This window comes from Equus asinus, chromosome X (assembly GCF_041296235.1).
Source record: "Equus asinus isolate D_3611 breed Donkey chromosome X, EquAss-T2T_v2, whole genome shotgun sequence".
NCBI classification, from domain to species: Eukaryota; Metazoa; Chordata; class Mammalia; order Perissodactyla; family Equidae; genus Equus; species Equus asinus.
This window is the reverse complement of record NC_091820.1, coordinates 91,556,663-91,571,922: the sequence shown is the minus strand read 5'-3', so window position 1 is coordinate 91,571,922 and position 15,260 is coordinate 91,556,663. Positions and strand designations below refer to the sequence as shown.

The following is a 15,260-nucleotide window of genomic DNA, read 5'->3' as shown; positions in this document are numbered from 1 at the left end:
TTGGCTAGTAATTGGCAACGGAAGCTACAATGTAGGTTCTGAGCCCAGCGTCCTCCTATCTTCTAAGGTTATAGCTTCTTCTCTTCATATAACCTAATTCTACCTATCCTTCAAGATCCTTCTGTTCCAATTTACCAGTACCGCCCATCACCGTCCCCATCCCCAAAACTTCCTCCCTCCTCAGAAGTCCCGCTAATCTCAATGGCCATTGATTTTTGTATTCATTGACAGTGTATCTGGTGGCAGTACGTAATACTCTGTATGCATATTTCCTGGCTACTCAACGGTACCACAAGCTGCTTGAGATTTCTGTATGTCTTCTGTATTGTTTGTAACCCCCTGGTGTACCAACCATCTGTTTTGCTTTGCCTTTGTTTGTTTGGTCCTGCCTGATATCCCTTCACCTACCCCTAACCTTGGCATCCCTATCTTTGATAACAGCGTCCTTTAGGGCATGACCGATCTTCCATCGCGAGTAGTCTTGGTAGTGCTGTCAATCAAGGTTCTTAGCCCTCCCCTGGACACAGCTGTTCCTGTAATTCACACTAGGCCAATCAGTCTCTCTTTCTAATTAGAATTTGAACCAAACATAGGGAAAGGAGAAGGAAAATGGCAGGAGCTAATACATCCCAAAGGCAACTTCCTGAAAAGACTTTCCCTTCGTCCTGGCTCCCCACGTTCTCAAAGCTGTCATAGTTGCTGCTCTTTTAAAGGTCAAGTTCTTCACTACTTTCCTCAGTTTCTGGCTGAACTACCTCACATCCTTTCAATAAATTCTGTTTTTCACTTAAATCAGGCAGAGTCAGTTTCTGTTGCTTGTAAACAAAGACCTTATCTGATACACCCACAAAGCTTAGTGCCTAGGGAGTGCAAAGTATTTGTAGACGATTTGTTCTTATACAGATTACATATGTTATTATATACTGAAAACATATACAACAAATGACCCTGAAGTGCAATATTCCTATTGGTTAGAATTTTAATAACCAACAGGCGAGCATGGAACAAGCTAACACTGGCAACTCATCTGCATGGAAATGATTTTTCTAACAGTTCAGCACCCTGGTTTGGTGACTGAAAAAAGTGATAATTCACTGCTACAGATTAACAAAGCACCTTGTGATGAGGGTAGTACTTATAGTAATGATACCCTTTAGTGATATTTGACATTTAGGTTAACCCATCTGTTTTCCTTTTCTTCCCAAATATTATAGGAGTTAATGTGACCATCTGAATTTTTAATATTACTTTACTACGAGATACATCTGATAAGTTCAACTGCTTATACCATGGCTTCTTTTAACTAGGTGAATATTTTAACATACCCTATAGCTTCCTGTAAAAAGCGGTGGATTACAATTTTAAATTCACTGAGAAAGGAAGTTATCATTAGAATAATTTAGGTGGATAAATGGTATCATTTTTAGAGCATAGTCAGTGCTTTACAAAGCAAGTTCCCTCTGCTGTTTTTTTAAGAAAAAAAAAACACTAAGAAAAACCAACAATCTTTTATAATATAAGTGAAATTTAACAGCAATTCTAGCTAATCAGACATCAGCAGTTAGTTAATTCAGTTTTGAACAGATTACGAACCTAACTACTTCTGTGTACTTCAGCAAATTTCTGTCATTTTAGACATTTACATCTCCTCAGAATCCTCTGTATTCCAGAAATGTCCTTTGAATCCTAGATATTGTAGGAATATCGTGCATGTATATCGTATTGCATTTTCTTAATGACAAGTATTTCCCTGAAGATACAAATCCTACTGAAAAGTGAGGGGCAAAGATTTTAAAACATTCCCTTCTTTCTCTTTTAGAACACCTATTACTACATGATAGTATTTCCCCCAAGATTATTTTTTATTTTATTTGAAGTTGGCAAAAATCTTTGTGCTGAATCCTTTGTGCATACCTCTAGTGATAGATGTCAGATCAGCGTTGTGGAGAAGAACTTTTATTTGACAGGCAGATGACAGGAAGAAGCCTGTCTCCCAAATATAAGATGTAACTGCAAAACCCTTCTGTGAGATTAATATAATCTTTTGTTCCTGCGTGTAAATGACTTATTTATTCCTTATCCAAAAAAATCAGTTCATGTAATTAATTTGAATACGGTGAAATTAAGACACACAAAAAGGTACATATTTACCCAAATTAGGATATTTTGTTTTAAATGTCTTTTTTATATGAATTGTGAAATAGGTATACAATACAAATTTCCAATGATATTTTGCTTTAATTCATACTATCTTTATAAGCATCAACCAAGAATGCTTTATGACTCACTCACTGTGCATACAGCATATACTCTAAACAAGCAGCATCCTGGTAAGGGAGGACTTTATTAGTTTTTCTTTATTAGTATATTGAGCATACAGTATGCAATACAATGGAAAAGTCTCAAATATTTCTTTTTATCCTACAAATCTGGCTATGACTTATTCCAGTTTATTACCAGCATTGCCTTATTCTCTCTGGCATTATCAGATTATTTCCCATGTTCCCCAATATCACAAGAAGAGGGAGTAAAAAAACAATTTGTTTGACAGAATCTAGCATTCCAGATGATCTTCCCTACCTTCCTTGCTCTCTTTTCTTACATCCCTCAAACATAAATCAGGAGTAAACAGATACTTACACTGCCATTATACATCCTATTATCTGCAAATGTTATGCTTTATGTCTATCTGGGTTAGAATACTGGAAGCAAATCATTTTTGATACATATTAAAATGCTAGGCCATGTATATGTAATGCACACCTATTTACTGCAGGAATAGAAAAGAAATTTATACCCATTCCTAGACTGGGATTTGCGTTATAATATGTACTTCAAGAACTAACCGAAGTTCTGCAATGTTTTCAGATGTGAGAGAAAAAAAAGGGAAAGAATGGTGAGATGTCAAAGATAGACTGCTTGTTTTCAGATTTATTTTCATCTCTAGCTTTTGTACAGGCCTTCACCTCAGAGTCTGTTCAGATTCTTCTCCATAACAGACAGATCGTTTCCTTCAATAAGGTGCTTTGGTCTAGCCTAAAAATGGACATAGATGATCACTTTCACCCTTCTCTATTTACTTTTTACAAGAATTAAATCTCAAAAATAATAGTATGAAATGGCCCAGTCAAAACAATAAAATGATTATCGTGTGATTTTTTAAACTTTTAGTTAATGTGCAAGGTATCTAGTATAAACTTAGTAATGCAACACTAGTCAGTAATAAAGAGTATTTTTTTCTTAGAGAAGAATAAACAAAGCATATCCGAAAAGAAATTTCTGGCTACTTACCTCATTGAATTTAGCTTCTCAAATACTTTGTGGAGAGATATAAAATAAGTACAAAGGGACTGAAATACAAGATTGCATCTACTTTATAAAAAGCAATTTTTTTGGATTTACAAACTCCAGTAAGAGTTGATACCCAAGAGTTTAGTACTATACTACGGAAGAATTTGAACTCTCTTTGAGATTTTACTTACTGCGGTAAGATTTTTAAAAATTATTTGTTTTAATTGAGATAAAATTCACACACCATAAAATTCACCCTTTTAAAGCATGTTTTTTTTGACTTATATACTATTGCTATTTTGAGTGAGTCCTCTCATAGACGAGATTACTGGAAATTAGCATTCTAAAATGTTATCTTACCTTACAAAGGAAGTTGAGCTTAAAACCCAAAGACTGGGCATTTCTGGAGCCTGAGTTCATGTAGTTTCCAACCAAAAGAATTAACTCTAATAGTCTGTTAAAGCTTTCACTCTTCTTCAGTTCTTCACAGGCGAGAGTGACTGCTCTGATGCTCGGTTTGATGTTGTTTATGTGTTCTTCAAAAGTGAGCTTGAAAAGAATGCTATTCAGTCGGGGCCGCAACATTTTCACTGAGCTCATCTGTAAGATAAGGAAGGCTCTATAAGAACATATATCACAGCCTGTTAGTCCTCACGCCAGGGGGGATAATCTTAGAGACAATACTGGAAAATTCCTACATAAAATGAATTCTCTCTAGGTTTTAAAATATATTATTTTTATTTGCTTGAGACATTCCCAAAGAAGATGTTTATAAAAGTTTAAAAATCAGTGAGCTGTTCAGTTTTAAACAAATAAATTAGATCATTCTTATAGCATGAAGAATATTACAGAAACTAGACAAGTGCTATATGTTAATCATATAATCATTATTCATTAACAGCATTCAAACTGCCAAAAATGTGCCCCTGAGGTGAACTAGGAAAATTTACAAATAGGAAATTGAGTTGAGTGAATAGTTGGGCCACAGATAAAAGATGTACACGATGACAGAAAATATAAGTGGAACCACATTTCCTAGGAAATTACCTATTACTATGCTGTTTGAAATCAGAGGACTAGCTCTGATTGAGCATTTAATAATTTTAAACCTATGATTTCTATTCATAAAGTATATTAAATATTTATATATGCTCTAAAGAATTTCACCTGCTTGACAGAATGTTGATGTTAAATAATTAGGTTATGGTAATATCACATGAACTTACTTTTAAGTACATTATTCAAGAATTCTATATTGGTTTTCTTACAAACAGTTCAACTCAGGTTTTAATTACCTGTTTCATAGTATTGGTGCACATTCTCTATTCCCTTTGGTATAGCTCCTATAATAATAATTTCTTTTAGTCTTTAATTTCCTATAACTCCAAGTCATTTAACGAGTTTTCATTCACCAAATGAATTCTGGGAGCGAGGTGGGGGGAGGGTAGACTCGCTTGAACATACGCAAGCGCATACACAATGAAAAGAAATTAACAATTCTAGCTATATTTATTTTTTGCACATATAGCCTAGTTTCTTGAATACAAATGCCAGGTACAGACTAGGCACTGAGATATTTGTAGACAACATGAAAAGAATTTAACAACATAAACAAAAGTCTTTAAACCACAAATCACCCTCTCAAAGCAGCAAATGTGCTGTTGAATAGACCATATCGGATCTAATATGGAAGCAAGGCATAGTCCATCATTTTTCTTCTTTGAAATGAGCTTGCCTATTAACCATGGGTGTCTGCCTCTCCAAAGACTAACCTTTGCCTTCTGTTAATCCCCCTATACGCTTTCATGCTTTTTATAGGCAGATATATAAAAGTACGCTGGGAATATCCACCTGTTATTATATTTATGTAGGTCTTATCACTTACCACTAGCTTTTTTATATGATCAGCGTAATATGATACAAATCATCCTACTATTTTTCGGTACTCACATGGTAACTATAAGACACTACCTACTCCAAAAGTTTCTAATATAGCCTAAAACTCATAACATAGACGCTCGAAAACTATAGCTAGTGAAAAAAACAGCACATGATTCTAGATGGGTAAACAGAAATTAACTTCTGGAGATGGTCACTGAAAGAAAACTTTATACTCTTATGCTACAATATTTAATGAAGGCTTCACAGTAGAGGGGATACAAATGAATAAATAAACAAGTAGATTTATAAATAAACAAATACAGAGAGAGAAACTGGGACCAGAAAGAAGGCATAGAGACAAAGAATGGTGTGAGGAAAGGTTTCTAGGTTAGGAATATATGAGGCATATAGCTAGGGGCAGAATTCGGACAAGAGTCCTGAAGAGTCCCTGTAAAGGCCACGACATAGGAAGCTGACCATGTCAAAGTCTGCATCTCCATCAATGCGCAAATCTCCTTGTGTACGTATGGGAATCTCTCTAAGTTTCTATATGGTTTTCTGCTTTCCTTTACGCCTCTACCACTATGTCCAAACCTTTCCCCACTTTCGTTTTCCTTTTCTTTCACGGGTAACTGGCCATGATTAGCACAGAAGCATGTTCTCTGTCAGTTTATATGTTTAGGGAGTAGTTCTTGAGTCTTCCTGATACTTAAAGAAAAAGCCACAGAGCTACTCTCACCAGGGGCTAGTCGCCATGGCCCTGCCCTTCTGTGGCCATGCTTTAAAGGGCATGTGGGAACCCAGCTCACCAGGGTGGCCTTGGCCTCTGATCAACAAGGAATTTAAAACTTGGGCTTACATGGGTTTTTAGTCTTGCTTCAGTTCTAATACCACTTGTCTTCATTCATATTTTTATCCTTTTGGGGCTTTGTACTTCAATCCCAGGCCTAGAAACGTAGAGAGGATGGATTTGATCTCTTTTTGGTTTTTAGTACCAGCTCCAACTGAAATAAAGTGACCAAAAGTGTTCTTTAATCATCATCATCATCACTTATTGAGTACTTTGTGCCAGGAATTTTTTACATATGTATTTTACATATATATATATGTAAATATATATATATACTGATTTTATTCTCAAAACAATCCTGGGGAAAGGTTATTATCATTAGTCTCATTCTAAAGATCAGGAAAGTGATAAACAGAAATACTAGGTAACTTGCACAAAGTCAAACTATATGTAGAAGAGCTAGAGATTTGAACTCAGGCATTCGGACCACAGAACCCAGATTCCCAACCACTTCGCCACACTGCCTCTTGAGTCTCATTGGGAGCAGTATGTATGACTGGTTGAAGGAGAGATTAGTGGCAGCGAAACCATTAGTAAGTCAGCAAAATGACCTAAGAAACAGGTAATGAGCTAGAATGTTGACAGTAGGAATAGAAATGATGCGGTGGACACAAAAGACAGAATTAAGGAAGAATCCATGGGACTTAGCAACTGATCAGCTTAAATGTTACCTACTTCAAGCTAGAATTACTAAAATAGATTATTTAAATGTACTTCCTGATCCCTTCAGCCTTCCTCTCCAAATTTTTGCATAAGTAGTAAAATGATACCTCCAGGATAGGGAAATAATATTACTTTCTTGACATTTTGAGTTTTGGGTATTATGATATCTGGTAGCATTTGGAAATGCAGTCCTCAAGTTTAGGAAGAGATAAGTATTGGAGTTGGCAGATTTTGGAGTTATTTGAATAGATGCTGGGGGAGGCAAGGAAGGTTGTTGATGACAAGAGAGTAAAGAGAGAAGAGTCAAAGAATGCACCCTGTGCAGCCCCTAGCACAGGGTCTGGCAGATTCCAATATCATCAAAGTGCTAGATTGGGAAGAGGATGTATAGTGTGAAGCGGTACCATAGTAGGCTGCAGTGGGGAAGGAGGAGGGTACCCTATATAAAGGCGTTTGCTACTATGCAGGTCGTTCCAACAATACCGCCCAGGCCCAATCTTAGCCCAAATTCAGAGCCCCATATAATTATTTGGAAGGGTAGGCTCGAGAAAAATTTTTCCCTAAGCCCTGGAGAGGGAAAGAAACAATCTGCATTCTCCAGACCCCTAATGCAAATTGTAGTAGAAGAAATAGGAACTTTTGAATTACACAGACCTGGAGTTGAACACGTTCTTCATTTTCTAGGTGTATGACCTAGTGCAAGTTACCTAATGTTTCTGAGACTTCATTTTCTCACCAGTAAAATAGATTCCTTGGGTCATCCATGCAAGTTGCAGTAAGACTTAAATGACATCCTATGTGTAACACTCCTGTCATAGTAGCGGACACAATGTAAGCACTCTAAACCAACAGCTATTGCTGTTATTACTCCCTGCACTCATCCTCAGAGATTCCCAAGAAGGAACACTGATCCCTGATTGTTCTCCCAAACCTGAAGGAAAGCTTCTCTCATCCACAAGTAAGGAATGTGTGTTTCCAGGGCTCAGTGAGGAACGGGACCCATTACCTATTGAATACACTGTAAATATTGTGCACTGCTCTCTTTAGCCAGTTTTAATGCATAATATACATTTACTATTAGAAATGTTATCACTGACCACGTGGTATTATAAAAGCAAGAGACTATGGAGGACATGAAGCTCTGTCAGGCGCATCTCGTAACAGGAGCCACAGAGCAGTATGCATTGATCACACTAACAGAATTTGCTGCAATCATAAGTGTGAATTTTTATGATCAAACCGGGCTACATTGACAGATAACAGTTGAATCTCCATTAGAGAATTTGGTATGTAAGGGAATGTTTTGGATAACTAAGCCTAGAAATAACAGGAAGCACAAAGCAACATCCCCAGCCACAGATACAATTATTAAAAGGCTCATGTCTCATAAAGGCACTTGAGTGCGCCTAAGTGATATGAGTAAATAAAACAAAAACTCAGCTGAAATGTATGTTTGTTTTGAGTTGTGGTCCCTCGCAGCATTTTAGTTGACTGGCATCCTTTGTTTTATAATTCATTCCTTGAAGTGCTGGAGGATGCTGACCAGGGTGTTGTATTATGTAGGGGATTTATTTGTGTTATGAGGTACTTGTCTATCAAATCACATCAAGCAGCTATCATTTCTTTAGCTGATCTGCAGTATATTAAAAAAAAAGTGCATTGACAGCTTTAGTGAGAGCAGCTACAAGTGGGTTATTTCCCCAAAGAGTTAGACACAGTTTTGTTTATATAATTTGAATTTTATACACTTCACTACCTATGCAGCTGGTGAATATTGATCTACTGCCAAACTACCATAAGAATCCAGAGAGAAAGGAAAAAAGCACAAGTGTAAAAATCATGTGTGAAGGAAGAGGAGGAGATGGCCACATGCCACTCCCGCCATCACGTGTCGCCTGCCTTTAAGGTTATTTCTATTCTCTTTGCTTTTGCGCTGCTAAGAAACACATCTTCAACTACCATCATATCTGAGCATAACTGATCCTCTAGTCTCTTCAAAATATAATGTTAAGAATTCATTAGCATTAACAGATATATTTGTAGCAAGTATACATTTGTTACAAGGTGTTTTCTCCAAACAGTTAAATACTGTTAGGACCCAATTGTACACTGAATACACAGAATAATTTTGCATCAGTGACTATAATAAAGGTTATGATAATGAAGTCACATTAAAGAAGGGTGGATTTAAGTTAGACAGCAGGCAGAACTGCCTATAAAAATTGTGAGATCCGGTCTCAATGATTGAGCAAAACTCTGCCTAGAAATATGGAAACAAGGGACATCTGTGATTCTCTGTTACATCATTTTCTTATCCTCTTTCAGAGAATAACGTCCTCAAGGGTAGGGTCTCGCCGGCTCATTGCTGTACTTTCTGCAGTACACCTAGTACCCGGCCTGGACACAATAATCAATACAATTGGACCCGCTGTATGGAGTCAATGGCAAACGTTTCTACATTAGACATCAAGAGAGACAAAAGCCATAGCTAATCTGTGAAATGAAGCTTTGGAAAAATAGAGCGTTGAAAACTGACTTTATACCAGAAAAATAGTGATGTGCTGATAGTGAATATTTTCCCCAAAGAGAGGGATAGGTGGAAATTATGCATCAACAAATATCTACTCAGTAGTCCGGAACAGAACACAGTAAGGATGTCTGACCCCAAAGACAACGTAAACTCAGTAGAATCATACTAAGAATTTGAGCAAGAAATTCAAAACATCTTTCTGCAAACAGCTGTCCGAGGCCGAGAACGGCCATCAACACATCCACTGTGGCGCTGTGCTGTTCTATCAGGGATTTCTGACATGAAGAAGGAAAAAGGGGCCCATTTTTGATTTTTTAAATTTAATGAAAAGCAATCAATAGGAGAATTGATTGACATACATAGACTTAATCTGAATATTTGCTTTTCAGGTGGTTTTATTTTATCTTATTTTATAGAAAAGGCTGATGGAAATGAGCAATCTTGTCACAAAATGGATTATCATGAGACGTCAACGAAATGAACAAGAAGTTGAATACATGGATTTGAGAATGGTGAGTTTTCTTTCACCTAATCTCGAAATTACTCAACCAGCTTTTTCTCAGCTAAAATGAAAGCACATCTACAAGTAAGAGCTAGCATTCATATTTACAGAAAGAATGAAAATAGAAACAATCAAGGCGCTATATATCAAAACACTAAACACCTGAATGAAAGCAGATAAAATAAAGAAAAATGCCATTTTCCCAATGAATATGCAAACTTGAATAATGATTTAATATTAATGGAACAGAAGAGCTACAATTTTCCATCCAAACTAATTGCCTTTGATGATATGTGGGAGAAAAAAAAAAAGCTTTTAAGAATTTCCTTTTCCCCTGGTTAAGTTATCTTGAATACAGCTCATAAGCTCTTATGTGGCTTTTAAAAAATTAAAATGCACACAAACTTTACAGTTGTCCTTCCAACTATAGGCATAAATCCACTCCTCCCGCCTTCCTATATTTGTGTAGAAAAAGAAACAAAAATTAAATGTGCTGTCAGCAATATCACATAATCTGTGCTTTTCATTATAAATGTTTTTATGCACAAGGCTATCTCAACATCTTTTTGTTAGATTATAGTCTTAGAATGTTTTTAATTGAAAAATATGGGTAATTTTGAAGTCAGAAAAACAAAGTACTGATTACTAAGAGAACTAATTACTGCCCTCTTTTTCTCAGAAGATGTGTTAGTTTAATAGATAGACACAGTATGGGTCTCCATCCTCGGGGCAAGACAAGTGGGAATTTCCATAGCTCTGAGGGTTGAGAGCAGCTGAGCTGCAAACACACTCCGAAGAGTCTAAAAGCTCCTGCTGGGGGTTCTAACTGGCAGAGCTTTCAAAGATCTGTGCTTTTTTTCCAGTAAAGGTACAGCACATAATCACAACAATGTACCAAATTCAATTCTGTGGGAGGCAGGTTGGAAGACAAGCCAGTGGGAAGCTATGCAGCCAATCTATCCCCCTAAAGAAAAGGATTATTGATCATAGAAGGTGTGGGAACTAGCATATCCCTCTTACTAGGAGGTCTGCCTTTAGACAGAAAGAAATGTCCCTGGGTTTTGTCATTTGTTTCTTTTTTCTTTCTCTCTCTCTCTTTCTTTTTTGTTTCTTTTTAACTTACCACATGTGACTACAAGCAAACCCAATGATGCAGCTGCTAAAAAAACCAAAAGATTAAGAAAAAGCTTAGCAGCCCGGTCACTGTCCATACTGTGTCTATCTATTAAACTAACACATCTTCTGAGAAAAAGAGGGCAGTAATTAGTTCTCTTAGTAATCAGTACTTTGTTTTTCTGACTTCAAAATTACCCATATTTTTCAATTAAAAACATTCTAAGGCTATAATCTAACAAAAAGATGTTGAGATAGCCTTGTGCATAAAAACATTTATTTCTTTCAAATAGTTGAAGCCAGATTTTTCCCCAGTTTTGCCAATTTTATTGCTTTGTTTTCGTTTTCTTTTTCTTTTTTTTTTTTTGGTAAGTAAGATTAGCCCTGAGCTAACATCTGCTGCCAATCCTCCTCTTTTTGCTGAGGAAGACTGGCCCTGAGCTAACATCTGTACCCGTGTTCCTCCATTTTATATGTGGGACGCCTGCCACAGCATGGCTTGATAAGTGGTGTGTAGGTCCGTGGCCGGGATCCGAACCCATGAACCCTGGGATGCTGAAGCGGAGCATGTGAAATTAACCACTATACCACCAGGCTGGCCCCCCAATTTCATTGTTTTTTGTTTTGATGATGATGATGATTTTAATGAATCTTGCAGGAGTAATCTTACTTCTAGCATAAGTCTATCCCTAACTGATGAGATTTTGTTTTTATCATCCAGGAAGTTATATAATAATGCAAACTCTACAGGACACTGGCAAGCGTTATCGGAATAAAATCGGGAAAGTATTTATTGTTAGAGAAGGAAAGAAAAGGTTTCAATAAGAGGGCTAAATTCTTCCATGTTATCAAGTGCTATATGGATACAGAATCCGACAAGACTGAAAAGACTCCACTGATTTTGCAATCACGTTAATACATTCAGCTACATTTGTTAAGTATATATCACGTGAATAAAATCAACATGATGCATGCCCTCATAGAAGTTGCAATCTAGTGGGGGTTACAGACATTCAATAAATCACTTTGCAAATAAACATTTAATTACAAACCATGATAAATTTCCAGAAAGGAAAAGGAAAAAGGTGTTCTGAGAGATTAAGAGGAAGACCTAATTTTGACTGATAGGTAAGTGAAGGCACCACCGGGAGAATGAAATTGAAGCTGAGACTCGAAGAATAAGCAGGAGAGAGGCAGGCAGGCAGCAAGTAAGAGGGGCATGTGTAATGCGCCAGAGGCAGGAAAGAGCATGGCAAATTCAAAAAACAGAAAAATAAAATACAACGTGGCTGAGGCATAATGAACAAGAGGCCAAGCAGCAAGAGACAAAAGTAGGAGAGGTGGTGAGTTGTGGGAAGGAGTTTATACTGTAGCCTTAGTGCCACACCATGCACCAGTGCTTTAAGCAGATGAATAACATGATGCAACACAAACGCACTCTAGAAATGTCACATGGAGTGAGGTGCTGAGACACATTTGGAGAAGGGCAAAAGTGTAAGTGCGGAAAACAAGCTAAAAGCATATCATAATGGTTAAAGGGAATGCCAGTGCTGGCTTGGGCTAAAGTAGTGAAGGCACAGATGAAGAGAAGTGAACAGATCTGATGAATATTTTAGATGCAATTAGACGGTAATTAACAACCTCTCCCAGATCAGTTTCAATGCATTGTTGAAGGCGGAATTCTGATTGCTGTTTGTTGAATGGTGAATGAGAGGTAAAGAAGTAGAGAACAAAAGGAGCCTAAGCAGAAAAACTGATGCTAGGAAATGGAGAGAGTGCAGTAGCTATCAGGGACCACAGGGCCAATGAAGGATTTTTATTCATCCAACTATCCAGCTATCCATTCATTCGTTCTTAGGCAGTGAGTGACTTAAGAGATTTTTTTTTTTCCTGAAGAAAGGCAGAGTAGAGACTGACAAATTGAAGATGCAATAGAATAACAGAACTAAAGTAAGCAAGAGATAATAATGCCCCTAACAGAGATAAGTTAATTAGCATGTAGTAGAGCATCTCACACACAGGCGCACATGCACACACACAACCCCCAGGCCAGTACAGTGACAAAGCACTATGAAGTCAGATGCCTGAGTTTGAATTCTGCATCTACTCCTTACTATGTAACCTTGGACAAGGTCCCTAGCCTTCCTCGGCTTTATTTTCCGCACCCATAATATGGAGCTAATAATAGTGTCAACCTCACAGGGTTGGGAGGAATACATGAGATGCTCAGCATCTCATGAAAACGCTTAGCATAGTATCAGACACAGCAATTCCTCAATACATTTTTGTTCCTATCAATAATCATAGCAGCAACAATAATATTAGTCACAACAACAAGGTATCCCCTTTTTCTGAGGTTTGACAGAGAATAGATTAATAAAAGATAAGGCTAGAGATAACTTTGTAGGTAGAAGATATATTGGAGGTTCAGAAGCCTAAATGTTTTCCTTTTACTCCGGCAAGGAAGAGATTAGGTTGTTTGTAGGAAATGAAATGAATGGGGAGGGGAGGGACAGAAAACTTGAAGAGGGCAGGTAAGATATGGTACAGCCGCCACGGAAAAATGAAAGACCGCTGAATAGAAACAAGTAAAATAACTGCTGAAATGGCAATGAGAGTCCCGCTGAGGTAAAAGCTAAAACGTCATAAAGACACCAATTCACTCAGTTCACCAAAGAGACCGGGGAGATATAAAGTCAGAGAGTTAGAGGCAGAAGGAGAATGCTAAGGAGCTCGGGTTTTATTCTGTAAATTCTGCAATACACCAAAGGGTTCTGATATAGAAATTATATGATGAATATAGATTTTAAGAAGACTTCACCAATAGTATTGACGAAGAAAGAGAGCGAAAGCAAAACAACCAGTTGGGAGCCTCTCTCATTAGTCCGGATGATTCGACACATTTCCAAAGCTGTCCTAAATGTAAGTTGTCGATATATTTTGTGGGTTAAAAAGTATTTGGGTGCATTCACATAGAAGTGAATTTAATTTCAGCATAGACCTGGAGAAATATGTTTTAGCAGCATTTCGACTTTTATGGATCTAAAATATGCTATTTTTAATCTCAGGCTCACACTTGGGTTTAATAATTGTCCTCTAATTCAATTCAATAAACATTTATCTACTGTCTATTGTATACAAGATATTGTTCTAAGCACTGTAAAATATACATGTTTAAAAGACCAAGGCATATCATTATTTCAAAAGTCTTTTCCTAGATATCAGCTTATCTAAACTTTATTCGGCAAAGCTTGATTGGTACCATCTTAGGTAATTTACATAGTGTAACCTACTGTGTAATGTCCTTGACTTTTTTTCCCTACAGACACATAGTTAAGGATGGGGAGAGTAAATAAGAGGCCCAGGTAGCTTCATGTACATGGCCCCAGAATTATTTATGGTTATGTGCATAAACAAGCAATCTCTTCCATTTTCTACTTAGCTTTGAGTTCAGAAGGTATATTGCTTTTTATGTCCCCAAACTTCATTTCCTCAGTGTGGTACCAAGGATATTCCTCTTGAAGGACTTGCTTGGCAAACTAATACATCTTCCAAGATAAACTGCATTCCGAAAAAAAATGGCTTCAGAGAAATTGTGTAGTGTACCTACTGTAAAACTCATAACCATCATGACACAGCTGAATTCTAAGATGGTATATAGCCTTGCTTCAATTATAATATGAATTCAAGCAGCTTAGGTTTCAACTGTGGACTTCGGGCTAGAAAATTTCATTATTTAACATGGTGCTAAAGTGCTATTTAATAAATACTATCTAGCCAGTTCAGTTGATTAATTTACCTAATTCAAAAATGAAAGAAATATCTTCTTCAGGTACCTATACATTCTCTATCTTATCCCAAATATACATTCCTGATTTTCTTTGCAAGGACTTGACAGAATCCTCCTACATCAGTATATGCAATGCTGTATCTGAGAATTAATAAACTGCAAATACGGGCAAGTAGTTATTGCACATGTTCAAAAGAAACATTCTCTGTCTCATCGCACTTTAACTTTAAAGAAGATTTTTAAATTGCAAATCAGATCAATTCAAATATATTACTATTAAAAAGGTTATAAAATATTTTGGATGAAGCAGACACAGTGTTTGACTATTCAGTCCGATGGTAATTTTAAAAGTGTTAGTATTCAGACGTAAATGGCTAGGGAGCCAGGGTAAAGCTGGCAGCCGCGATACAACTGTTCATTCATACAGTGAACAAACTTGTATTGAACACTTAGTCCAAAATAGCTTTTTCCCCAAGAAATTAAATAAATCATTATGCCTTCTTTCCTACTATTTTTTGGCCAATTATTTGAAGAGCAGGTTTGGGGAATGCTTAAAACATGTAACTATATTGTTTAATGCATAATTTATACCTAGTCCTCTTTTGTACCCCTTAAATGAAGAGGGGACAAGGAAACATAA

General features: G+C 36.8%; 1 protein-coding gene across 4 annotated transcripts in view; it reads right to left on the bottom strand.

Annotated features, from left to right (window-relative positions):
* Positions 1–15,260, bottom strand: part of DIAPH2 (diaphanous related formin 2) — an 815,896-nt gene that overhangs the window by 406,482 nt on the left and 394,154 nt on the right. For all 4 annotated transcript variants that reach the window (XM_070502007.1, XM_070502006.1, XM_070502008.1 and 1 more), the window contains one exon: positions 3,652–3,891. In XM_070502007.1, the coding sequence (XP_070358108.1) occupies positions 3,652–3,891 (240 nt within the window). The remainder of the gene's footprint in view (positions 1–3,651; positions 3,892–15,260) is intronic.